This window comes from Buteo buteo, chromosome 2, assembly GCF_964188355.1.
Source record: "Buteo buteo chromosome 2, bButBut1.hap1.1, whole genome shotgun sequence".
Classification (NCBI taxonomy): domain Eukaryota; kingdom Metazoa; phylum Chordata; class Aves; order Accipitriformes; family Accipitridae; genus Buteo; species Buteo buteo.
The window spans coordinates 3,844,241-3,871,896 of NC_134172.1; the positions used below are offsets into that span (position 1 = coordinate 3,844,241).

General features: G+C 41.8%; 1 protein-coding gene across 5 annotated transcripts in view; it reads left to right on the forward strand.

Moving 5' to 3' along the window:
* CCDC13 (coiled-coil domain containing 13) overlaps nt 1–27,656 on the forward strand; it is a 36,484-nt gene that overhangs the window by 1,901 nt on the left and 6,927 nt on the right. For 2 of the 5 annotated variants that reach the window (XM_075044155.1, XM_075044185.1), the window contains exons 3-14: nt 5,350–5,498; nt 8,047–8,189; nt 11,495–11,584; nt 11,860–11,976; nt 13,199–13,303; nt 15,075–15,239; nt 16,758–16,934; nt 18,578–18,784; nt 19,948–20,084; nt 22,409–22,492; nt 23,299–23,427; nt 25,884–26,038. In XM_075044155.1, coding sequence (XP_074900256.1) covers nt 5,350–5,498; nt 8,047–8,189; nt 11,495–11,584; nt 11,860–11,976; nt 13,199–13,303; nt 15,075–15,239; nt 16,758–16,934; nt 18,578–18,784; nt 19,948–20,084; nt 22,409–22,492; nt 23,299–23,427; nt 25,884–26,038 — 1,658 coding nt within the window. Of the gene's footprint in view, nt 1–5,349; nt 5,499–8,046; nt 8,190–11,494; nt 11,585–11,859; nt 11,977–13,198; nt 13,304–15,074; nt 15,240–16,757; nt 16,935–18,577; nt 18,785–19,947; nt 20,085–22,408; nt 22,493–23,298; nt 23,428–25,883; nt 26,039–26,967; nt 27,509–27,656 lie in introns of all 5 variants that reach the window. The other 3 variants (XR_012652611.1, XM_075044164.1, XM_075044174.1) reach the window with 3 other exon arrangements.

A 27,656-nucleotide genomic window follows, 5' to 3' on the forward strand; every position in this document is an offset into this window, starting at 1 on the left:
TACAGGTTTGGGGAAGAGGGGCTGGAAAGCTGCCCAGTGGAAAAAGACCTGGGGGTGCTGCTTGACAGCCAGCTGAATATGAGCCAGCAGTGTGCCCAGGTGGCCAAGAAGGCCAACGGCATCCTGGCCTGTATCAGAAATCGTCTGGCCAGCAGGAGCAGGGAGGTGATCGTCCCCCTGTACTTGGCACTGGTGAGGCTGCACCTCGAGTCCTGTGTTCAGTTTTGGGCCCCTCGCTACAAGAAAGACATTGAGGTGCTGGAGCGTGTCCAGAGAAGGGCAACCAAGTTGGCGAGGGGCCTGGAGCACAAGTCTTATGAGAAGCGGCTGAGGGAGCTGGGGCTGTTTAGTCTGGAGAAAAGGAGGCTGAGGGGAGACCTGATCGCTCTCTACAACTACCTGAAAGGAGGGTGTAGCGAGGTGGGTGCTGGTCTCTTCTGTCAGGTGGCTGGAGGTAGGACAAGAGGAAATGGCCTAAAGTTGTGGCAGGGGAGGTTTAGATTGGATATTAGGAAAAATTTCTTACTGAAAGGGTTGTCAGGTATTGGAACAGGCTGCCCAGGGAAGTGGTTGAGTCACCATCCCTGCAGGTATTAAAAAAGCGTGTAGATGAGGCACTTCAGGACATGGTTTAGTGGGCATGGATGATGGTTGGACTCATTGATCTTAAAGGTCTTTTCCAACCTAAATGATTCTATGATTCTATGATTATCAGCGTTTCACAAATGAAAAGCAGGACAGAGGGGTTAAGGGTGACATGCTAGGGGCAGCTAGGTACTGTGTTATGAAATCCAGTCGTTCAGGATCACTAACATCCTTGGAACTGTTGGTTATTTCCTGCCTAGCCTTTTAAACAAACAAGTTCCCTACATGAATAATTGCCAAAGACAGGTAAGGGCAAAGCAGCTAATGGGTGCAAGCAAAGGCCTGTAGCTCAGAAAAGTGTTCCCCTGGCTATCTTTGCAATATAACCTGATTTAGTAGATCAAAAGACAGCCGGCTACATAGGAGGGTCTCATAGACAGAGCTGCACCCTTGTTAAGATACTTGACAGGTTTATACATGATAGGGTTTTAAATCTTACTGGGGACAGGCGTTTGGGTCTTACCTTACCTGTTGGGGTAGTATCTGGATTACCAGGATATTGGACATTCTGGTGTGGATCTCCCTCGATCTTGTATTTGGAGCTGAGTGCATAATTCAGTTTATGGGAGCAAAGATTTGAAACCCCATTTCAGATCATTTGTCTTCCTCCTAGGATATAGTCAGTCTTTCCCTCTGACCCAATTAATATTTTTTGTACAAACTAGAACAGGTCTGAAGCTGGACACGTCCCAAAGATGTCTGCACTTACTACAGTGTTGGCTATTCAGGGATTTGCTCCATGTTAGTGGTGAAGCCAGCTGAAGAAATTCCTGCTTCTGCTCCCCACTTGCAGCTGTGCGGATACAGCTATTTGCTGGAAACTGGATTCACTTTCTGGGGCAAGGGTACTTTTATCTCAAGTCATTTCAGTGATCCAATTTTACAGCTTTAGTCCCATAGACTGTTTTATAGGCACCATGATGGGGTGATGTACTGTGCTACAGGGTCAGGAAGGAGGAGCTGGCAGCTCTGCCAAAACCAGTGGGTCATGGGTGGAAAACCACAGTTAGGCATATACCTTTGAGACAGTTTCCCCTCCCAGAATCCAGAGTGGGGAAGGGCACCTCTACCAAAGTTTATCAAGCCACTAACCAAAGTTTATTAGGGCCTAAATGTTGATCCTCCCTTTGTGTTACTCTGGGCAACTCCCTGCTCAGCTTGTTTCTGAAGATTGCTTCCTTAAACGCCCAAGTGGATAAGCTGCAGCAGAGCTTCTGTGAAGATGCAGGGAACCCAGGAGTGAACCACTGAAACTTTCAGGTGCTTCTGGGAATGTGGTGTTCATGCTGCAAAGGAAGTCTGTGTGGAAACAGGGAGCTGACCTTCTAGACACTAGTGCTCTCACCATTGCTTCATACATTGTCTTCTTCACACACAGGTCCCTCACCACACTTGTCTGATTTGCTAAGTTATGCTTCTAATCTGACCTCTACCAGCTGTTCTCTTCCCTTCAACATTTAGTTCTGATATTATAAAGAGATTACTATGGAGATCTGATTTTTTTTTTATTTTTTTTTTTTAATGGAGAGGGAGACTGCTTCTCACAGTTCAGATGTGGATTTGTCTGGTGGAGGAGAAGGGCTTAGGCACTCCCATAGCACATCCTGGTGCAGTGTGCATACTCTGAGCTGCAAAGTACAGGAGAGTCCCAGCAGTTCTCTAGTATTTACAGTTCAGTCATTTAGGTCTGAGTAATTCAAGAGCTAGCTGTTACTTACCTCCATTTCAGTGGTACTGACTGTTAAAAGTCCCCATTTGACATGGCAGGTGTAGCAGATTTATCTGGATTGTCCTTTGCTTATGGTGTTCAGCAAAAGAGTGGTTATGAGTGTATCCAATCCAGGCAGGATTTGCTTCTGGAAGGGATTCACCAGGATGTACTTTGCAGTATTCCCATGACAACATGTTAGAAACTTGTTCCAGAATAACAGGACTCCATATGGTCTGCAGTGGCAGTGATTACAGCACGTCAGTGTTGTTTATAGTGGCACTTGGAAAACATTCTCCTGTCAGAAGTCTCCCTTCCTCCGAGCCTTGGGAGTTCATTTTTCCTTCCTCCTGTCCTACTCCCAAATTTTGTTTAGGCAAGTGTTCAGCTGACACTTCTGTCTTTCTGTTTTGTTCTTTCTGTAACTTTATCCTCCCTGTTTCCTTTGGTGTATTTAAGCAATTCTCCCCATCACACAGAGAAACTGTAACAGAGTTGGGAAAGACACTTACCTGAATTTCAGTCATAGGCGTTGCTCATAAGCTTCCTCTGACTCTTTCCTTGAACTAGAGTGAAAAGGGTTACCTTTCCGCAGCCTGTTTCTTTTGGCTGACTTTCCATAGCTAAGCCACTCGGTGGAACCTGCTACCTCCTTTGTAACGTGTAGAGTCACTCTGGGGTGGGATGGGATGGAGAAGTTTCTCAGAGGAGACTCTCGTCTCTGTGCAGTTGGGATTTCTGTCCATCCTGCTGTAAGTACTTTTTGTCAAGACTTGGAAGCCAGCTCTGAGGAAGACATCTCTGATCAGGTGTGTTAAGAGCTTAGAACCTTTTTTCATGTTAATTCCCTGTTAAAAGTCTTTTGTCCATGTGTCTCTAATTAGTTCTGCACAGTTTTGTTGCTCACTTCTATGAGTGGTACATGTGGGAATAACTTAGTTTTGCCTTTTCTCTGCTCAGATTGCTGCTTTCTTTCTTCTCCTTTGTAAACAGCTGCCTTTGATCTCCCTTTGATTTGCAGCTTTGAAACAGAAGTGCATTTCTTAATTATGGATTGTGAATTGTCTCATAAATTGACTGTGCTGTTTATGGCAGTGCTTTAAGGGCTCATTTATTCTGACATGTACATATGAAGCATGCCTTTAAAAGCTCCAAAGTCCAGTTGGAGCAAAAAGCTTGCTAAAACTTTTGAATAGAAAAGATTTAGGTGACTATTGAGATAGCTGACTTGTCTGGCTGTCGATATGTCTATAGCCACAGGTTTATACTGCAACAACTGGGCTTTATCCAAATCTCTGTGATCATGCAAGCTACCTACTTCTGTTGTAGTCTGGAGGAATCAGTCTATAGGCCAAAGGGGTGGTACACTATGCCAGATTAAGTCACCAAAATGTAGACATGCAGGGTGACACTGTAGATAATAAGAATTTAGGGGTCAATTCATCTGGATGGTTTAGGTGTCTAATGATATCTGAGATGCTGTAGGGTATCAGGAACTTCCACATGGGAATGATAGACAGGACACAGGAGACCCGCACCCTTCAGCAGCAGCAGCTGGGTTGTGGGTGCATGGCCCAAATGGCACCTGTGCATGGGTAACTGAACTGAGTCCCCTCATCAGTGCACTTAGTGGCAGTTAAAGAGTGATTTCCGTCACCCTACAGTGGCAGCTAGTCTGTAGGCAGCACTGGATGTATCGACTAGACTGCCTTTGACTTTTGTGTGTGTTTTGGCTTGCTGCTCACAGAGACACCCATGTCTTGGTACAGAGTGGGACCCCACCTGGAAACTCAGATGGGGGAGATGAGGAAGTTCAGGTGGGAAGAGAGAGGAAACTCAGAGGCAGGCAGAATGGGAACCTCTGACTTGAGCCAGCAGGGTCTCTACCACAAACATACTTACTGAAGGCAGTGTCAGTACAGCTTCTCTTAGCACATTTGGTTTCCTCCCTGCGGAATGGAGACAGGCTCATTTCTGTTCTGAAATGCTGCTGTCTGGAGGAATCTGGCTAAAAGATATGTCTAAAGTTGGAGGACGTTAGTAATTCTTGGGGTTGGCTCGTATGTCCACACATGGTTGGCAAGTGCTCTCTGAGATGCTCTCGATTCTCTGCCTGGGCCCCAGTAGTTTTCCCAAGAACCCTGCATCATGGCTGCTGGCCTCACGTAGGGAGCTCAGATAATCCTGGGGCATCTCAAATAGATGCCTGAGTGCCCACAGGTGAATTGAGCCCCTGAGGTCTTAGCTTCTAGTTTTTGCATTTGGAGGAACCATCCTGTAAGGACAGGAAAGAGATTAAAGTTATTAATTCTCTGGATGTCTTAGAGAAATGAAATCCATAAATGTTACTAAATGTACTGAAGAATAGGAGAAGCAAGGCTATTTCCTCCTGTTCAGAGGGCTTTTTGATATTCTTTGTTTCTAAATGAATTCCAAAAAGCAACATTAACAATACAAACTGATGCCAGTCCATCCTGGTGGGGTTCCAGGAAAATCAGATGAATACACAGGAAATTGGTCTTTTGTGAATTGCTACGAAACATTCATTTTTAAATAAAGAACCTCAGTAGCAGCTTTTGTAGTTGATGCTCTGTTGACTTCTGTTGGCTTTGGTAAGTATAGAAAGTAAAGCCTGAACGTCATGGATGCTGAATGGTAAGCCTGCCTGGTTTCCTCGAACCAGATAAGTAAGAGTGAGTGAAATGAGACTGTTCAGTAACCTCAAGGGCACTGAAAGGATACTTGTTCTGTGATCTTTTGTCCCAGACAACACAAGGAAGTGCAGAATTTTTTCAGAAGAAATAAGTTAACTGAATAGGTCAGATCATCATCTTGTGTTGTGATCTAAGGTTTAGGATATTCTACTTAATTCAGTAAACTTACTCCTGGTAAGCTCAACTCATCTAGCATATAGTTGTTTCATTATTTTATTTCTGGAAGCGTCTATTTGAATCTCATTACAGTGACCTTTGCCATTATGGCTTATTTTTTCCCAGGTTGCTTGAGATTGAGAACGAGCAGCTCCAGGATCAGCTTCGAGAGGTTCGAGATGAGAACTGCAGACTGTACAAACTGGTGACAGAGAAAGATTTTGAAATAAAGCAACTCCAGAAAAAAATACAGGAGGACAGATTGGCTTTGCTGGGTAAACACAATAACTTTGTTTTCTCACTATGTTAGTTCCAGTGTTTGCTTGATGCTGATGACAGTAGAAGCAGGATAACTGATTTATTGTGAGCTCCTGGCAGTGAAATATTCACATGACATCTTTTTACCTGGTTTATGCTAAAAAGGAGTATTTTGGTCATATTGTGGTTGTCTCTGTTTCCACTCCTATAATAAGCTTCTGCTAGGAAGAATCAAAATTCTGCTCTCCACTGAGAGAGACTTGTTCTTTGTTGAGCTTGCAGTAATTTGCAATAGCACTGAAACCACTTGGCTCTGAACTTTGAAAATATTTAGACACCTGGGTATAGATTTAGTCAACACTTAGAGTTGCTGCCTAAACTTGCAAGGGTCTAAGTTGACACTGTTCTGCATTTGCAGAGTTTACTAAACATCTATGTCTCTCCCATGTAAGGACTCTCATTGCTTTATTTGTAGAGGGAAGTTCCTTCCAATGGTTTGACATGATAGCACTTAACATGTGGAATGGTATCTACGCTTAAAGATCTGTGCCTTACTCTCTCCTTCAGTTTCATGAGCTGCAAAATATGAATACTACTACTACTCCCCATCTTAGAGAGCTATTGAAAGGACCAAATGATTTCTGGTAGTCAGGCAGGTCAGACCTAAGGTGCAAAATATTGTTATTGATAATTATATGTGCCCTAAAAGAAGTATAGTGCTCTTTTGGGGTTCACAGTGATCTCTGTTCCTCACAGATCTGCAAACTTGCTATTATTGGCACAAAAAAATTATGATTCATAGAAATCACATCTTGGAAAAATCTCTGTTAATGTCAAAGAGCAGTGTTGTGGCTTTCTCTGCTGTGTAGTTTTAAATTCCTTATTCAGGCTCCTTTTGTTTGCCTGAATAGGGCACATGCAGGATGCTGGCTGAACGCAAAGTCCAGCTTCTAAAGCATCTTGGGTGTCCTTTGAAAATTGAACTGTGCAGGCTGCACCTCCTCCACTGGGTGCCACTGTTGTTCAGGACAGCAGTGATGACCAGGCTAGTAGAGAAGGGGGAAACCAGCAATAAGCAGAATTAAATAACACTTAAATAACCTTAATTCTTAAAAACTATCTGTAGCTTTTATGTAGGAGAGATGATAAGCTATTACTGGGTTAGGACCAGGAGCCAGATGTACTGTTGCAGCTTCTCTGGCTGACTCATGCCAGCTTGCGGTAGTTTGCCCCGTGCCTCTGTCTTCCCTATCTACATTGTGGCAAGAGACTCACCCACATTGCATGGGAATTAAAAGCTTTGATTAAACGTGTGTAATGCATTTGAAGACCATGACATGGAAGCAGCAGCCTGGCTTTTGGTTAGTTTAGTACTTACTGTGATCCTTGATAGCAGCCATTATTTATCATGAAAACTAAGGAAAAAGTAGCTTCTAGATGAGAGGGGAAACACAAATCAGATATAGGAGTGAGAACAGTGGAAATTCTTTTAAAAATAATAAATTTATGTTCTCTACAAGTTTTTAAAATAGTGATATAGGGTCATATTCTGTTCTCAGCAATATTCTGCATAGCCCCTTTAATGTCTCTATGGTTTTTATGGGGCTCAGAATTCTCTTAAGAGTGATCTGTCATCGTTGCATCTCACCCTGGTTCTTGAATATAATGTTCATGGATGTCAGTAGAAAAGTCATTACTTCAGAGCACTGAAGGAGGATGAAAGAGTTAAGAAGAATGACACCAGCTGAATTCGATCTTCATATATCCCACCAAGGATTTGTTATTGCAGGCTCATATTCATTGCTGAGCTAGAGGTTTCCGTGGACATTGAATGCAATCATATTGATTTTGCACTTGTGCGAGAATTTTTCTTCACCTATGTCACGTTGACGAAAGCCAGATGACACGCAAGCCAGTTCTGGGGATTACTTTATTCTTGATGCTAATCAAACCCTCTCTGATGAGGAGGTGAATGAAGTATCTGTTTAAAAGAGCAATTAAGAGAGTAATACAATAAGACTCCATGTATAATCTCAAGGGACATATAAATAGGCACAATGAAATTTCCTGGACATTACCCAGGACCCAACTGTAATAGTGTGCCTGACCTTTTAGGACAGATGTCTGGAAAAGTTCGCACCTCTGTTTTAACAACTCCTCCAATTGTAAACAACTAGCGCAAAATAGCGTTGTCTTTTTCTGTAATATGCCGCAAAACCCTGTTCATAACTGTCCTTCACAGCAGTGGGCAGAAAACACCTCTACCCTTTCTATGTAGTAATGTTGCTACGGCCACTGTTACAGCCTTCTGACATGTGGCTGTTGCTAAGGTGTGAAACGTGGCTTTGCTAGCCACAATGTGATGCTGACTCAAAGGACCAAGCAATCCAGCTGGAATCACTGATGCCTCTTTTCCCTCAGTTGTTCATTTAAGTGCCTGGCACAGTTCTGAGAGAAATGGATTAGACAATAAAAGTACATTGTGCACTGGACAGAGAACAAAAGCATCATCTATTCTGAATCTTGCCTGTAAGATATGTCCTTTGCTTTTATGTATGTTTTCAGGGGCATCTGCTTTAGCTGGAGATGTTGCAGCTACTAAAATAGTTGAATTGGCCAAAAAGAATCGTGAGATAACTGCCGAGACTGAGAGTGAAAAAGCCAAAGTGAAGCAGCTGAATAACAAAGTCAAAGAGCTGGAGAGAGAAGTGAGGCATTTTTTTTGTTCTCTTTTTGTATGCTAAAACATAGAAAAAATCCAACCTTTGGGATATAGGAGCTGTAGAAACAGGGTCTGATTCATGTTCCCATTTTGACTTTGCTCTTACATCCATGCTTGCTTTGAGTTCTTGTAATTTCTGTCCGTGATAGGAGAGACGGATGTGTGCCCTCAGCTGTTTTCACCTTTGCAGAAGGGAGGAGCTAGGAAAGGATATCCGTAAGTTATAATGAGCCAAAGATTTACGAAATGCCAATTAAGAAGGTTCACTTGTATTTGAAGCACAGAGGCTTTTCTAGCAGTATGGCAATTATATTTTTCTGATATTTTTTGATTTTTTTTGATTTTTTTTTTTTGGTGAAGAGGAGCAAATTTCATACCATTATGTCTTACATTCCCACCTCATTAATACCAGTCATGAATTAGTAGTCTATTCTTCTAAGCTTTATTCGTCCATATAATGAAAGCTGTTTTCTGGCATAGGTACATCCAGAACTGAGACAGTATCTATATCACATAAGACACCAAATCTTCACTCAGGCACATTCATTTTTCTGGTTTAATATGACTTTTTTATATATGCTAACCTTTCACAGGAATAATTTTACTCAGGTGACTGCTAAAATGAAAATTAGATGCCCAGATGTCAATATTTACCTTATTCATTGGCTACTACTGCTTTTCCTTACACAATACTGGTAAAATTTGGGATAATTTTTAATGCTTTTTTCAGCACTTTGCTTCCTTAGTAGACATCATTTAAATGGATCAGTAACATTTATCATGCTGACAAATGCATTTTGACTCCATCTTTCACAATCACTTATTATTATGAATCATGCATCTATCTGAATTGTACCCTAGTTACCTGAAAGATCAAGAAATGGTAGATTAAATTTTTGAGAACTCCTGCATAAATCTAGAGAGTTCTGGTCAGAGGGGTCTTGTCAAACAGTTGGCAGGCTGGCTAAGAAAAATCAGGTGTAGCTGGGGACCTACAAAATCACACAAGTAAAGGAGCAAGCCATGAATAATTTCAAGAAAAACCAACTCAGTTATAATCCTCTACTGCAGAAGTGTAATGACCATTATTCAAAGAGAAACTTAAAATATTGTCAGATATTGACCCAAAAGAAAGGACCACAGACATTTCAGGAAAGGAAATCAAACTCAAAGCAAAAAAAAATTTTCAAGAAACAATAACTGCTAGTCAAAGCAGAGATGGACACTTTAGATATGAACTAATCTGTCCTTAGACACCAGCACCATCAAAATCAAAACCAAAACCAGCAACCTGTCTCATCTGAGGTAAAGATGAACCACAACATGAGCCCCACTAAAACCATGCCCTGGTCAATGGTCTGTATTTTCTCACAGCCTCAGTTGGGGAGGCTCTTCTCTAAAGTTATGGTCACTGGCTGAGTTTGTGGATTGTACTTGTTCAGTAGAACTATATGAAGATGTGAAAGATGGGTAAAATTAAAGCAATGTTTGACAGTGGGAGGTTTCTATGAAAAATGTTGAGTGATGAAAGAGAGGAGCTGTCACAGACAGGAGCCTGCAGTGATTCACATCTCTTTAGTAACTCTTAAGATAAGCTGGATCACTGTCTAGACACACCCATCTTTTTCCATTGATTGTAGAAAGAACCAAGACAACTGAAGTGCAATTCAGTTACCCACACATAAGCATAAAAGTACAATCTGAGATGTCACTTGACCTCTCAGACATGCCTGCAGGGCTGTTAGACGTGACAGGACTGGCAGTGCTGGTGCAGCAGCTGAAGGCCTGCTGGATACCCTCTGATGCCTCAAAAGGGACTAGACAGCTGTGGGTGGGCAACAAAACCAAGTCCACAGTCAGTCCATGCACTTGATGTCATGTCAGTGTCTACTGTAAAGTGAGCTGAAGACTAGACTTCCTTGATTGTATTGACTAGGCTCCATTCTTTATAGAGACACCTACACTGAAAACAAGGAATGTGTTAATTTCTGAGTTGAGTCTCATCCCTTATGCCTACTTCTAGATGGCTTAAACTCTGCGGAATGAATTGTGGTGATGGTTTCTTAAAAATGCATCACAGTATGTATTTTCACCAATGGAAAACACAGTTATTTTACATAATTGTTAGCTCTTTGCTTGTATGAAAATTGAAAAATATGTAAATCATAAGTGTTTTAATGTGACTATGTTCCCACAAACAGAATGGAAGGTGTGGCCGTTGAGCAATTGAGCAATCGCTTAGCAAAGGGTGGTATGTGTAAACAAAGACTGCAAATGGATGTTTGCAAAAAATTTCCTTAGAATTTGACCTAGCAGCTGCCAACACTAGCTGAAATTTTTCATTCTCAGTCCATCGACTAAAAGAGTTTATGAAGTGCATAGAAGGGGTGGCCTAACCATTGATTTACTTACAAAGAAGGGGTAACATTAGAGCTGGGTCTGAGTTGCACTCTCTGTTTCCCCAGATACCACTTTAATGAAGACGTTATTCCTTAGAGCTTTCTTTTATTCAGGCAAATAATCAAGATTTTCTGCACACCTCAGAGAATGAAGTTTCAGCCTTTTAAAGCAACACTTCCCGGCCTTTCCAGCTCCAAATTCACTGCACTCCCGTCCAGTAAGAGGTCTTTGCAACCTCAGCATAGGACATGGCTCAGAGAAGGACGGTCTATATGTCTGCCTTCCTTTCCTGTGGCAAGCAATAGGAGACATTCTTCATGGGTTGAGAAATGCTACCTTAGAGCTACCAGCTAAAGAAAAAGAGCCCTAACACCATTATTAAATGTCAGCTATAGGGCATTAGGTAGTCATTTCTCCTTTTAAATTCCTGTGGTGAGTAGAACTATGTGCTTTTTATGAAATACCCTGTGATTTTCTTGAAAAGTGTGTAAACTGGCATCCAGAATCTAGAGACAACATCCTGATTTGTACTGTACTGGCTTTGCATTTATGTATAGAAACACTTATTTTATGAACCTGTGGTGGTAAAATCCCCCAGAAGTCCCCTTACTTGATAACTGATCCCATCTCAGCAAGTCCAGAGACATTTTCACTGGAGTTATTCCACAGTAAAATAACACATGCTTCTTTGGGAAGTGTTTTAGGAAGAAATTGCATGCTTTCCTACTGATTGTGTTTAAAAAACAAGGGAAAATGAAGTAATTTTTATTCTAGAGTAAACAAACATCCAGGATCATCAAAATTGCTGTTGTAATTTTTTGCTAATTAATATTCCATGGAGATATGCCCTTCACTGTATGCATTCTATAATAACAATGCATTTTTTTCCAGCTACAGACAGCCATAGAAAAAATACATTCTCTTGGTGGTGGTGATGCAGAAATCAAGCAATCAACTCTGAAGATGATAGAAGGAAACTTGGTACGAATTGTAATTGAAGAGGGGAAATCAGAAGCTGATACTTAGTTCTCTCCTCTTGTGCAGTCCTTTCCTTGTGACAAGGATGTATCCCTGTCACTAGTTTTGTGACAAAATTGCTCTGTTTGTACCTTCTCTATGACCCCCCAAATTAAGGAAGGCATTTGCATGGGTCTGGGAAAAGAAGTTTCTGTGATCCTGATGGATCTGTGGATCTTAATCATTTCAGTTTTTCCCTAAGGATTCTGTTCTTACCAAGAACATTCTTCTCTTCAAAGGCTGAAAGTCCAAAGGTAAAAGCATTGCAAGAAAAATTAACCACAGCCAACTTTAAAGTGATGGAGTATCGTAACCAACTCCAATCCGCGAAACAGGAGCTGAAGATGACACAAAAGGTACTGTTGCGGGATGCTGTCTGTGGCTGGGATCCTGTGCAAGAAGTATATTCTTGTGAAATCAGGAGACTTCTTTTCTTTTGAGCTTTGATTAGCCTCCATGAAGTATTCCAGTGAATTCTAAGGAGGTAAGAAAAAACACAGGTGTAGTGATTTCATTGGAAAGATATGCACGTGGACACACAGATTTCATGCTCTGCCACCACAGCTGGATGGCTGTATCCACTATCTCTATTGCTATGATGGGTACAGGTCCTTTAAGGTTTGAAAGTGCCAGTTCAGCAAAATAGGTTTGTGATTGATTTGAAGCATACTTTCAGGCCCATTCCTCCTTTCCAAAACATTTAATTATCTATTTACTTTTAATGTAGTCTTCAGTTCCATGAAAGTCAATGGGATTAAAGAGCACGCTTGAACTAAAGCACATGTTTAAACAGTTTGTTGGAGTGACATCCAGAGTAACCTTTTCGTCTTTGATTCATGATGGATTTTAATGCATTACTATGCTCTGTTTCCTTTGGTTTCATTACTTTGCGTAAGAGACCTGCAATGCAGATCAGAGTAGTGAATATGGTCCTAAAAATAGAACTCTGCTGACCTTTTTATAAATAATTTAAATGCTCTTCATACTAACTTTAGCTCTCCTTAATGTGGCTGTGTCAGAATTGTGCAAGAGAGGTTGGCTCAATTCCTGATTGCAAGGGTGTGTATTAAGACAGTATCTCTACTCTGTTCCTGTTTAGTTCTGGTTAAGTATTCTTTATATTAAAAATAATTACATATCTTGAAAACTGTTAGTAACGCTTAGTAAACCTTGGTGACAAATTTGAAATCCTTGTTTTTTACAAAAGTAGCACAGTTTGACAACCAGCTGTACAGTTCGATAGTACAATTTGACACTCTCCATAGGCAGGCAGGAAAACATGGATTCACGTTTTTAAAAAAGCAAGAATAATACTCAAACTTATCAAAATACTGAATTACCCACCTCAACAAGTAAAACCATTCATGTTAGCCAAACTCCTCCTACCCACCAACAATCTGTATTGTAATAATGATCTGAAAGAGCTTACATCACGTGGGATACTGAATATCAGATACAGGCCACTATGTATAGATACAGTGTTTTGTGTTTACTGCTAAAGAGCAGCTTTTCCTCCCCTCTCCCCAACACATGTATTTAAGCCTAGCCTTATTGTTGATGTTAATCCCTTTTTCATAGCTTTTGGCAAATGAAGTTGGTGAAGATGTGAATATTCAAAGTCTCTTGACCAATTCTGGCAGCTGGCGTGGACGAGCGCAGCAAATTCTTGTTCTCCAAAGCAAAGTGAGTTAAGACCATGCATGGTGCCATGTATGCTGGGTGCTAGGATGCTCTTTCTACGTAGAGGTGTTACCTCAGTTTGAGTTGAAGATACTGTTAGTTCTTCATTAAGTAATTCTTACATCCATACCTGCTTATAAGGCGTGTCCCAATACAAGCAGTGTTTACTGCAAATACATGGCCAGTCTTTTCTCTGTTGAAGAAAGCAACTGTTAGAATAAAACACTTCATGCTAACTTTTGTAATAGGTTTTTGGTGTGTGTGCGTGTGCGTACACACGTGTGTGTGGTGGGGGGGTGTTAAATTTTAAATATGTGTTGATGTGTGCAGGGTCTTTCAGAGTTCCTGCAAACTATATTATTAGTCTATTGCAAACATGCAAGCTTCAGTATTTAAGATGGGAATCTTTCACATCTGTGTCAAAGGAGAGAGTTCAGTGACCTTGGAGAGCTGTGGCAGCCTAGTTAAAATCCCAGGATGTTTTGAAGGTGTCTCTCTCCACTGAGTACAGAAGGATCCCTGTCAATGTCTGTGCTCTCACTTAGACACCTGTGTTCAGTGCTTAAAGTCAGATGGGAAGAATTGAGGTCAGGTAAGATTTTCAAGTTGTTCCCCCAGGAACTTCAGTAAAATCTTTAACTCTTGAATCTTCTGAAGGGCACAGTCTAGCTGAAGTGTCAGCTCGAGACAGGGAGGCAGTTTTGTCTGCATCTTAAATAAAACTTCTCTCAGGCAATTTGATACATATTTTTCCTATTTTTCTGCTGTTTAATTATAAGCCAACAAACTGTGATTTTTTTGTACTCTGACTTAAATTGTTAACTTCTACTTTCCCTTGAGCAAATTACATTTTGCCTTCCGTTAGACCCCCGGGCTGGGATTCATCTGAAGGCTGTACGTACTGTATCCTACTGTAATGTAGAAATTTCTTTCTGAGCCAGTCTCCTCAGGCCCCTTCTGTAGTCAGTGACAATCTTGTAAATACAGTCACTGTATCAAAAGTGAGGTAGGTGCATCTTATCTTCGAAGCCACCTCCAGAACAGGGCAGAGGAACTGTGCTGTAGCAGTACCCATTTCCTTCTACTGACTACAGAAGAAGTATGTAGTGAATAGCTGAGATGCAGAGGCTGAGTTCTCTTGACTACATATAGGTGTCTAATGCCAGCCAAGATGCTGTAGGGTGTCCTTCTGACTTCTGGTCATCTCTCCAGAGGACTGTGGATGTCTTGTAGATGCTGCATCATATGTGCCCTCAGTATCCCAGGGCATCTAAACCAGTACTAGGTACCTATGTTCACACTAGTGAACTGTGCCTTAAAAGTTTACGTTGTGGACATCCTGGATGGTGATTCTGCTAAAGACCAAGATGCTTATATGTATATAGGTGAGTGGGTGTCTGCCCTTTTAGAGGAGATCTAAGGTATTATTCTGTTGTCCACATGTCTGTTTAGTGGCATTCAAGATGCTCTGGAGTGTCTGCCTGGCCTCCACATGTGGCTCCAATAAGGTACAGATCTCCCATGTGTCCTGAGTCTCCTGTAGGTCTGATGTTATACCTCCTCCCTGCACAGATGCCCTAGATAGCTACATGTTTGTTAGCAGCTAACAAATTTAAACTTGAAAGAACAGACACTGCTCTGTTAGTTAACCACGATAATATCAAGATGTAATATGATGCTAGACTCTGAGCTCCCTTTGGTTATGTCCTCTTTGATGCTGAACCACTGGACTCCCGGTAAAGACTCTGGATGAGTTGTCATTATTGTCCCCTAGGTTCGAGAGCTGGAGAATCAATTGGGTCAAAACAAGACCAGAACATCACTGAGTGAGATTGATGAGGAATTGCTGGCACTTACTGATCCAAGGAAGTTGTCAGCCCAAGAGAAGAACTTGTTGAAGATTCGCAGCTTGGAAAAAGAAAAGAAAGAAACCTTGGAGGTAAAAACCTGTGAGCTGACAGAGTCCTGTTTGGGTATATAGGGTACAATATCTTGCCTTACCTTCAGGGTGTATGTTACACCCTACCAGGAGACAATTTCAGAAAACCATTTGTTCTGCTGGCAGAAATCCTGCCACAGTTCACAGACTGAGCAAAAAGCTTCCACATTTGTTTTCTGTATTGCACTCTTGGCATGGCCAGGCATACTGCTGCAGTACAAGATTTGGTCTTCCCCTCTGCTGCATGATTGATGTGTCGGATGCATCCACTTGATCTGAATTGTGGCTACCTGACAACTGTGCATGCTCTATGATGTTAGAAAGGGGGAGAGAGGCCCTGGGTTGCAATGCAGCTGGTACTGGCTTTATACTGAAGGCACATGCAGAAAGAAGCCCTGCTACATCTGCATCCAAGCTCTGTAGCTTCCCCCTCACCCTGTGGCCAGATGCGCATTCTTCATGCAATGTTAAATACAAGCATCCCCCTCATACCTCATATATCTGTATGGCTATGGGCTTCTATATTTAAACAAAATAGAGATGAGAATTACACCAGACACCCTCTTAAGAGGCATTCTGAAAATGAGTCTTACCCTCCATCTATCACGTGTAGTTGCTATAAAAAAAAACAAGCATCTGGTGTTTAGGGGTGAGAGAGGCTATAGCTAGTGGCACATGTAGTAAACCCCGAGGTGGAAAGGATACATAGGCCCATGTCCACAAGAAACATGGGTAGTGAGGGTCAGCTACACATATTCAGCTTAGCAAAGCACATCTCCCCATTCTCCTTCTCTGCATTTGCTTCTGTAGAAGCCACCTGGCACCATTCCAGAGCTTGATGAGCTGCTGCTTTTCTCACCACAATTTACCCATGCAACAGAATGAGCAATGGGGTGATACACACCTTTCATTCTTGGCCATGGGAATGGAAGAGAAGATTTATAGCTACAGGCCTGCAGCACAGAGAGGATGTTCCTCAATAACTATAATCTGCACGGCTCCACTTCTGCCTTTGTGTTTCAGGCTCCTTCACAATAACTTCCCCTGTACTTGTCCATTACTACTTAACTGCTAGCGTGCTCCCTGGCCAGTTTCATCTAGGTGAAGGCATGGCTCAGGGGGCAGCGTATACCAGGGACAGGTTCTAGTAGGCAGTGTGGCATCACCACCTGTATCTGGAAGGAAGAGATTCTCCCCGTGGATAATGGTGAGGCAAAAGAAAAAGCAGGAGCATACAGAATTAGGTTTTAATACAAAATTATCTTTTGCTTCCTGGCATGTACTGAATCAACCTAGTCCACTTGTATTCCTGAGCAGACAGACCTTTTTTTGATGCTGGCAAGCCGGCAGCAAGTAGTAGCATTTATAATTTCTACTTACTTAGGGATGATATTGTATGCCATTTCCATTTTTTAGCTTCTACCAGGCAATGTGTGATTCCTTTAGCTCACCAAAGCACCTGGGGCTTGGTGATAGGCTATAACTGTCATTTCCTATGATGTGTTTGCATCACTGCAGAAACTCACTGGGGAACATGATGCTCTCCAAAAAAGTCATGAGGAAGTGAAAAAAAAACTCGACGCATCAAAAGCCAGGAACAAAGTGCTGTGCAGTGAAGTGAAAACCCTGAAGGAACAGATCGTAACCTTGCTGGAGAAAGGAAAACACGACGATGAGCTCATAGATGCCTTACTGGTACAGTCTGGCTATTACTGTTGGTCCCAGCCCCTGCAGATCAGCCCTTTTTCTATAAGTGGTGAAACATGATGTCATTTAATGACACGATGACACAGACAACCTTAGGGTATACAGAGGCCTGATGAATCAAACTGTGACAACCAGAGGTTTCCTAGTCAGCTAAAGCCCTTCATTTTGGATCAGATCATGTAAAGGCTGCAAGATAGCACCAGGCATGACACAGTTGCAGTCAAGCGGCTCTAAGCTGCAAGTATTGGAAGAAATCTTTTGCAGAGGGATTGAAATAGGATTATCTAGGAGGTAGAGGAAGGGCTTCATTTCTGACCCATGAAGCTGGACTGTATTTTCTGTTCTGCTTTCAGCTCCATTGGTAGAATTTTTTTCTTAAGAATACCTGCAATCTTGAACTTTGATTTGTTGTATTACACAGCCCAAAACACACAAGCTGAAGCATGAGTGCTAAACCATGTGCACATTCACTTGCAGTAGCTGGAGCTGAAAGGATTTGGCCCCTTCAAAACCAAGAGTATTAGCAGAAACTCAAGATGCAGTTATGCTGAAATAAATGATTGTTGTCATGGTTTTGCAGGATCCTTTTGTCCTGCCATGGTTCTAAATAGTCTTCCCCAATTAAAATAATAGAAAAAAATTATTAGCCACTTCTTATTAGGGTTAGTTCTGTGTTTCCTGATCTAGCTCCTCACATTTCAAATCACATTTCCTTGCTTCTATATGTAGGTTTTAGCTAAGTCATGCTTATGACTAAGCTGGCATTCATGTTTCTGCACACCAGGCAGCCATGGGGAATATGGGTACTGGCCGGCAGATTACAGAGGAGCCAAATAACAGTTGTCACTTTTGCTAAGTCTGAGCATTCTCACTAAAATGATTACAGAAAAGTGTGAGTTTACTTGGGAAGGAATGGTTAACTTGTTTTATCCCTTACATCAAAGAAGCACCTTGCTTGCAGTTTGTTGGCCCGACAGAACAAACTGACTGACAAGTATTAGATTTGTGAGTTTGAGAAAAACTCCAAAACATACTGGTAAAACAGCCTAGCCTCATAGTTGTCACTTCATACTACCCTCATCTTTTAACGTCACTATGACACAATCTGATCATGTTCTAATTTCACAAAAAGCACATTGAATCTACTTTTATCCAGTTTATGAAAAAGTGACCTTCTTTGTCAAAGGCCAGCCTTTTTTTGCTGTCTTTTCTGCTACACTCAGGAGCAAAGCTGCCAGCATACTGAATCACTCAGTTGCTCAGGTCTTTTCTACCTGCACCATCCAGTCACTAGAGTCTTGATATGACCCACAGGGGCCAGTGGGGACACTGTCCTTACCCAGCCGCCTGTGTCTGAGCTTTGCAAGTAGCTGTGCTGTGCAGTCCTTTCAATGGATAAATGCTGAGAACAAGATAAGGTGGTCTCACACTTAAAACATAACGGACCAAATTCTTGGAGTAGCACTAGTGACATCAATGTGCCTACACCAAGGAATGAGTTTAGCAGGGCAGCGGCTTGCTCTAGCATTCCTAAATGGGTATTTGTCTTGGGGGGTGTAGAACACCCAGGAAGTCTTAATAATCATTGTATAGAAAAGTGAAGATCTCACTCATTGTTTCTATTTTATCAGAGCCAACAGAAGCAAATGCAGGAGATCTTAAAGCACCTGAGCCAGCAGGATGAGAAGAACAAGGAGTCCCAGCAGATGCTAGGGCAGCATTTGAACAGTGAGGTTCAGAAACAAAACTGCCTTATAGAGCAGCTCAGGCAGATGGTGGCTGAACGAGAAGCAAAGGTTAAAGAGCTGGAAGAGGAGATTGGGCAACTCACACTTCAGGTAGACCGTCAGAAGAAATTAACTAGAGGAGCACACTTTTTAATCATTTTAGATCTGCTCTTCCACTTCCTTCTCCCTTGTTATCTGAGATGGTTGCTAGCTTGAGACACTAATACCTGTCCTACTGACAGTCTCTCCTGATGGAATGATAAAGCAGGGATTCTCTCTTGTAACTCTTAAGTTTCTTTCCTGTTTGTACATAACTTTTCTTCAAGCTGTTTAAAGAGTAGAAAACATAGAAATATCAATCGCATCCACACGTGGCTCCATGTCAAGGCTGTCACATGACTTGACAGCAAGGGTTGGGCTGCAATGAGGACTTTTTAGTATTCAGCATCTTTGGCTGCTGAAGGAAGCAAGCAAACAAACGTAGGTGAGGCCAACATCAGCAAGCTGCCATGGTACCCAGCTGCTTCCCCTCATGGAGTGATGGGACCCCTAGTAAGTTATTCTCATCTCCCCCTGTAAACCACTTCAAAAACTTCCTCTCCCTCAGATGTCCAAGCTATTGATATGAGTCTGGTGGGTCTCAGGCATATGGAAATTTCATTGAACAGATCAAAGAATTGGGAAGGTTAGCCCCTTGTAGACTAGTATATTAAAAATGTTTTCAACTTTTATGGTCTAGTGTTGCAAACTAACAGAGGCAAGGTGGTACTATTGCCAGAGCACAGGCATAGAAGTTGAGAGGCAGTCCATTAACCTGCTAAAGACTTCTCCTGTGGTGTGGTATCTTACAGTCAGGTTTTGTCAGAGTATTTAGACGTCTAATTCCCATTGATATAAAACCCTCATAGGGTTATGGTGAGATTGTGAATCTGTCATATCCCTCAGTAATGGGGGATAAGCATTGAACCCAAGATAAAACTTGGGTTAGGGACACAAGCCACCCATGCTGGCACTGGTAGTGGTGGTCCTGCACTGTGGGTTCTCTAGTGACACTGTGCACCCTATGATTTCATATGAAACTGCGCTTTACTGACTTTTGCTTTGTTTCCATCCTGAAATCCATAGAAACTAAAGAAAAGTTTCTGAGGAGGTCTTGTAAATCAAAAGTTCTGGTATGCTTGTAGCAAAAATCATGAGCTGCTGCTTAGGCAGTGATGCAGCTATTTTCCTCTGAACTGTGTAATTGGTTTTATAACCTGCTCCAACATTAACAGAAGAAATCCGCCCATCAAGGGGATGGTTCAGGAGCTGCTGCTACACCACCCTCTGAGCACTCAGAAGATCCAGGTTTTACTCTGCTTAAGCCTCTGGCATCAGGCAGCAATCAGGTTGGAAGGATTGGATCTGCTCGGTAAGAAGACCCTAATGTCAATGTTTAAAATTGTTGTGAGTTATTCAGAAGCATGGTTTTCACAGACAATTTTATCAAACCACAAGTGCTATGTACCAACAGCTGTGGCAGCCTGTTTACAGTATATGGGAATCTCTAATCACATTATCTTTTGGACTTTCGTCCTGGAACAGAGAAAGATATACAGACTTGCAGACATTACTACATTTGGCATGATGGTAGTGCAGCTAATTCTCTTTCTCCAGCTCAGATAATGTTTATGTGGTTAGCTTAAGTGCTTGTGATTCTTCTCTCTTATGAGAAACGGGGCTTCTAATGAGCAGACTTCTGAAAGATGGGTGGCGAATTAATACAAAATGCCATTTTAGGTATGCACTAAATCACTGGCACATTATTTAAATCAATAAATGTGCTTTGAGTAGGATTTCCTTGCAGAAATGTTGAAAACACACCACATCATTTGTTCTTAACAAACACTCTATAAAGCCTCACAGAGGACCACGTAAATTACACTAATCTTAATACAGTGGTAAATCTGATTCTTGTTTACACTGATGTGACTCTGTGTCACTCTGGTGGTGTAAAGGGACCATAATACCAGAGCAAGTTTTATCCTTTCCTGTTAAAATACTGGTTTTGTTGCTAAAGAGTTCATGGTCTAATTGACAATGAGGATTTGAGACTGGTCTTCTGAGGAAGGAGGAAATTTTTCATCAAGTTAAAGTTGCAACTGATTTCTTCTATGTAATTTTAACTCGCCTACCACATTACTTTACACACTGAATTTGGCTTTAAAATTGTCAGATGTATCCCTAAGTAGAGCATTACTACAAAATTTAAGAAAAGTTCTTTTCAGTGTTTTCGAGTTAGAGTTAAAACGTCCTTAATTTGAAGGTGTCCACGTCTCCAGTTATACCCTTCTGACTGACTTTATTCTCCCACCTCTAACTCGGCAGAAGTTGTGCTCTCATGGAGCAAATCTATATTTTATCCACTTTTTTACTTCATATGTCTGCTGATGGTAAGCAGGAAGGCAAGCAGGAAAACAAGGTTGGGTAATGGGTTTGTAGGAGCTGCTAAGTGCAATGCATAAATTATTGCTTGTATACGTGGCTAACATATCTCTGTCATGAAAATAGCTGACATGTCAGGTGGGCAGTGAATGAGTCTGAAAACTGCAAGAGCCATTAATAACTTGGTCAGCAGGGCTCAATCATTCCATTAACTTTAATATGCTGATGAACTCTCTATTCCGTTTTACTTTAGTGAATCATCTTTTCCTATCAGGAAAGATGAAATGAAAAATGCTATAAATAGGAACTAAAGCCCCTTGGAGATGTCAAAGTAAAAATCTGCATTGTTAGACTGGGCCAATTCTGTCATTAGCAACCTTAACTTGATTTTAGGATTAACTACTCCTGGCCTAGAAGGCAGCTGTGCCTGTTCCACAATGTTAAGGTTTTATCCTCTGTTAACTGCAGCCTAAAGGCAAGGAAACATGGGCGAAGTCTACGGGGACTTGCCTCTAGGCAGCTGAGCTCAAGTTTGGAAAACAAACACACACTAGATTTTTATGTCCCAGGCACACACATCATTACGTGTAAAACTCATCCAGACTGGAAGTGGTACTCTAGTGTTATCGGTTGACTCCTCCTCTTACAACACTAAGCCTGACAGATCTTCCTGAGGGTGTCCACAAAGTAGAAGGGTTCAGAAAACAATATAAAGTATATTTTTAAAGGGCATTTGGAAATAAAATTGTGCACCTTGTTGCAGAACAGGGGTTCATTTGGTTATGAAAGCATACAACATGCAAACACTATCAAACAAGCACAGTAACCTGTGCTTGTCTCTCACCCTAGTGGGTGAAGGTGTAAGATGAAAGTGCTCTCTGCAAGGGTCTAAGGCAATGCCTGCGAGGAAACAGGGCAGCAGTGGCAGCTTGTGTGGCTGCGTGCTCAGCTTGAGCCAAGCACAGTCGAGAGCTGTTCCTGCTCACGAGTTGCTGTGTGGCTACTCGGTGACATGGAGCTCCACAATGCTGGTCTGGAGTGCCAGCAAAGTATCCCCAGGAGCACAGAGATCAAACACTGAGCTATGGGTTTTGTACAGTGGAGACACAAGGTGTTTTTGCAGCGTGTTTTGGAGTCAGGGAGCAAGCTGAGCTATTGTGTATGTAGTGCCTGTGTGATACCCACTGAGAGGGCTCTGGGAGCCTTTTCCCTACAAGGCAGCAATAAACACAGACATTGGAAAATGACCGGAATTCTTGGAGGACTGCCCTCCATAGAGCTCAGTGCTTAACAAAGGTTTCTTCCTCCCAGCACAGTGTCCAAGATGGGCCATACACTTGTAGAGTCAGCAGCTACTAAGCCTTTCCTTCTCAGTAATAACATCCCACCTGGAAGGTATGTATATAAACTTCATCATAAACAAGGGAGGTTTCCTGCCACGCTCCACAAGCTGCTGGCAAGCCTTATCCTTGTCTGCCTTGTTTCTGTAACGAAGAGCTGCTTTTACCATCCTTTCTACCTGATACTGCCAAAGAGCTCTGTCACAAGCTCTAGTGTCTTCTTGCTATCTTAATTTTCTAATTGATTCCTAAAACCCATTTTTCCCTTTTCACCCCCAATCACCAAGATTTCTCCTGCTTTTTGTTCTAAAGGAGATACACCTGAATACTCCTGTGCGGAGAGGTCGGAGAAGTAATGAAGTACATAATAATGGGATACATGGGAAAACTGTCCCTTCCTTTCATCACATATTAGGCACAAGAACGGCCATTGTACTAATGCTGCCTGAAGCCTTTCAGTGGGAGAAAATCAATAGCATGCCATTTAATAGCTTAGCGTAACACTGTGGAGAATTCATATATAGGATTCTTTTACTTTGGCAGCAGCAATGGGAGGAGAGTCAGCAATAGTGAATTGATCAGAGGTGGAAGTTTGTTTTTGGGGGTGATGGGAAGGGAAAGCATACTTGTGAAGGAAAAGACCTTTCCAATGAAACTCACGGTGGCTTTATTTCCAAATATTTCTATCCCATTTACTGCAGTATAGGGATTGATGCTGGGGGGAGGTAGTGAGCCTACCTCTGCATTCTGGCTTAGTCTTCAGACAAGTGTATTTTGTTATGTTTTTCAAATCCTGTCTTTGTTTCATTTCTTTCATTTGTGAAATGGGAAACAGACTCTCTATGCTTCTGCTGCTTTTAGGCTTGCTGGCACTGACAGCCCGGATTTGAAAGTGCTGCAGACACAGATCACAGAGCACAAGGCTCTCTGCCAGGCTGCTGAAGTGGAAAGAGACAGGCTCCTGGAACTGGTCACTGTGCTGCAGAAAAGGTAGCGGCTGATTCTACCAGTATCCTTTGTGGGATGCTGCGATTAAGGAGATCTTGAGACATGTGAGAGTCTATAGCATGCAGTACAGTACACCATACGCTGCCAGTGTGATCCTTTCCTTAAATAGGGGCTTTTTAAATTTTTTCTGCTCAATTTCCCTGCCTAGTTGATGATTCATTTTTTTTATTATTCTTTTAGAACAAAGGACAGGAAAAATGGAGTCATCTTCAAGCTTGCTGCACCTAGATGGAACTAGAATTCGTGTGTTTATATATGTGTGGTGTTATTTAGGCAGCAATATTATTAATCACTAGTAAATACTGTAATTATAGTTAGAATCTGACTTCTGTTCCAAAAGCTTTTCACATTCTTTTAAGTTTTCCTGTATCCGCTTTTAAATGAATTTCTTCTGGTTTAACTGAAGCATAACAGTGATTTTTTTTTTCTATTATTCAGTTCAATTTAAGGTGATGTTAAAAGCCAGCTGTGTTTTAGGAGGGCAGGGGAAGCAAAGTCTTTTCTCTTTAGATACCTTTTAACTACTGCTTTTTTTACCAGTCTATTATTTGATTCCGAAATCTATATTCCAGTTTGTGGAAAGATATACTTGTTGTCTGTCTGCTTTTGAATACAATAGGCATTATTTGCTTGCTTGCTGTATTTCACACTAGTTATCATTTCACACTTGCCTAACTTTTGTCCCGTACAATTAATTGCAGTCAGAAAAATAAATTTTTTTGTAATTGTGGTAAAGGTATCATCCCCTGTGTTTTTAAGGGCTAAATCCTGGAAATACACACTGGGAGAATTTTATTCATGTTTGTAAGCCCAGTGACTTTAATAGAGCTATGCAATTAGATAAGGATGGAGGTGTGAGTGATAGCTGAAATGGGGCCATCACAAATATGGGATAATGAAGAACACGGAGTCAATGAAATGCACAGTTGCTTGTAAAATGTACCATAGACTGATGATTCAGCAGCTCCACGGTTATCACACATTTATCAAGAGCAGGTAAAGTAAATTTTGTGAGATTGTGTGCAATAACTCTTGGAAGACCTCAGGATAATATACCATCCAGTCATATTTCAACATGACTATGTGTAAAAATATCAGGCATTCCTCCTCTTCCCTTCCCCTGTTGGAGTGTGGGTCAGCAAAGCTCAAGTAACACATATAATGCCTAAGTCGAGAGAAGAGCACTGGGAATGGTTACATGAGTGGGATTTTTCTACGGCAGCTGACAGAATTTAGGACTGTGTTTCACAGTCACTTACTGTGGAGCAGAATATGCTGTCAAAAGATACACCGTTGTGAACGGTTTGTAGGATTGGGCCCTGCTGGGGGAAGGGGAAGAGGTAGAGGAACATTTAGTTTAAGTAAGTAAGTTATTCATATTGGCAGAAGATTTAGTAAAATCTGGCTAGTCTTGTCATTTTTCCTCCACTGTTTGTCTAACGTGGATGCTAGAGGAACACCTGGTCAAATGAAAGTTTAGTGAATTCAGAACCACTGAGAGAAATATAATTTCTCATAGAGTGTCACCAGCCTGGTAATTCACTGCCACAGGAGGTCAGAGTCTTGCCTGTAGCTAGATTTTTAGGACAGTGATATAATTTTATTACAGTTGTAATATTTTTTTTAGTTACGCCAGCTAGGGGGGAAATAAGACTAATCAAGTCTCTTGATTCAGGGAATAATCAGCTATCACCTGTGGGATCAAGAAGGAAATTCTTTTATTCTGCACTGTACAATGCAGTGAGTCAAATCAAGTTTCTCTCTAGCTTTAAGATTCTTTGAATCATTTTGTATCAGGTGCTGCCCCACACGAGATGCACCACTATCTGCATCTGTGGGCGCACATCAAATTTTTGTAGCTAATTTTCTAAGATGTTGTGCGGGGTGAACAGAGAGGCACTTTGCTCTTCCATTCTGTACTGCAGGGTGAGCCTTCACTTTCTCTTCCACTCACTGTCTAATGGCTAAGTTTATTAAAAGCAACGTCAAGTTTCTTTTCTTACTTGCAGATAACTGACGTAAAACAGCTAAATGCTAGACAATGTTTTTATAAACTATTTTCCTTCCAAATTTTCCCAGTGTGTTTAAAAAATGCATTTTATTATTCTTGTAATAAAAGATCTCTCCTCAGCAATCTGCAGCTTGCCTGCCCATCTGAGTGGTAAATTCACACAAGTAGCCAGTGTTAAGGGATCTAGGCAACCTCCATTAATGAACCCATTTTTTCCAACTATACTCATTAGTTAATTCTGGTTTGCAAATTTGGAGGATGTCATCTGGAACAATTTTACTGGGATTTCTTTCTTTGGATGCATGGAAAATTCTCCTTTTCCCTCTGTTGGGAGCTGTGCAGCATGAAGCAGGATTCAGTATCAAGACTGACTGATCCTTAATAGTCATGACATAAATAAGCTTAACTACCTTTTTTTGCCTATCAGGGTGGAGGAAGGCAGCAATAAAGCCTTGGAAGCTGAGAAGAGGCTTCAGGAAGAACGGCGGCGATGTGTCATTTTGGAACAGCAGCTTGAAAAACTGCAAATGGATCCAGGGAGGACCACAAGTGCACAGAAACGTCCCCTCAGGAGCAAAACAGGTGAGGTGGAGCACTTATCTACAACTATTTCCCCTGTCCCACCTCTGTGGTTAATAGACAGAAACGACATTTGGACTCTAATCTATCAAACCTACACAAGTGCTTGACCTTACACACGGTGATTTGGACCTACTCAGACCAGTGAAACAATACGGAAGCTGAAATCCTGGCCCCACTTAATTCAAGAGGATTTTGCCACAGATTTAAGTGTGACCAGGACTTTTGCAATATGTTGTTTTTATGGGATGACAGTCTATGGAAAAAACTTGACACTGCTCTGTGTTGCCACCATGCCCACTGCTGTGTTCCCTTTGCACTTCTGCCTGAGGGATTCATCTGAAGGTTAAGAGCAGAATTAAAGGACGCATCCCAATTTAAGGCCTGTCAGTGTCTATGAAAAACTATTGCTGGTGATGAAGTAATTAGATCTGGTGTAATTTATTATCCCATGAACATGATAATCTCCTGCTATAAATATGAAAGCCTCACTAGCATAGTTAAAGGAGAAGAATTCATGGTGGATGTTAAATTTTTATTTCCCTGATCAGATCCTTTTATTGCTTAAAGACTCTGGTTCTGTAAAGTGTCTAAACCAATAAAATGGCACATATTCTTAAGGAAACTTTTCCAGTGGTTTCCCTTTTTATATGTATTTTCATAAAGTAAAAAGACTTTAAATGCCAGGATATGAACAGTAGGAATAGGAATTTCAATTTGGCAAATACTAGGATGCCATCAGGCTGAGTTACAGTGATTAGAGAGGTCACAAGCCTCATCAGAGACCTTGTACAAGCTCTTGGCCTGCCCCACACTGAAGTGCATGATCTTGGGCCGTAGGGGGACTACCCTGCAGCTCAGCAGATGCATGGTGTGGCTTTCCATCATGACTCTATCCAGCGCTGTGCTGTGTACTAATGCTACCTCATCAGCTTCTTAGGGCTGATCTGTATTGAGCGCTATGACCTGCATAAGCAGTCACCCCCTCTTCCACCTGCAATGGTGTCTTGTTTCTTCTTGGGCGTGGGTCAGACTGAGGTAAGAAACACTACTGTAACTGCATTGCATTTCTTTGCATCTCCCAACATAGTGCTCTTGGTCATATGCATGTTTGACAATAAGTTCTCTCTGCTGCAGGACCGTGATGCAAGAAATCACATGTTGTTCTCCATGATCTCAATTCATACCAGAGAGCTAGGGTCTCCAGTGTAACATCTACATGGTGTTCAGGACCTCAAGGGAAGCACTGCCGTTCGCCCATCCAGCGCATAGAGAGAATTAGGTGTATGGAACAGGATTCAAAGGAGCCTTTATCCTGAATGGGGACTGAATGATTGCTTTGAACCTACTCGTCTCTGTAAAATATGGATCCGTTCCTTAGAGCAGAACTCTCATCTTGATAAGAGAGCGGTGCTGGGCCTCACAGAAGTGGTATCATGGCATGCTCTTTGTGATTCCCAGGAGGGTCTGGAGGTGAGAGGCTTTGGAGCCCTCATATGGTTCTGCAGATGCCCAGAGGAAGAAATCAGGGTGTGTGGAGGGGGAGGTAGTAGTCAGGTGAGAGTTGTGGGAATACAGCTCTCAATGGTACACTTTTTACTGACTCCATGCCTTAAATAGC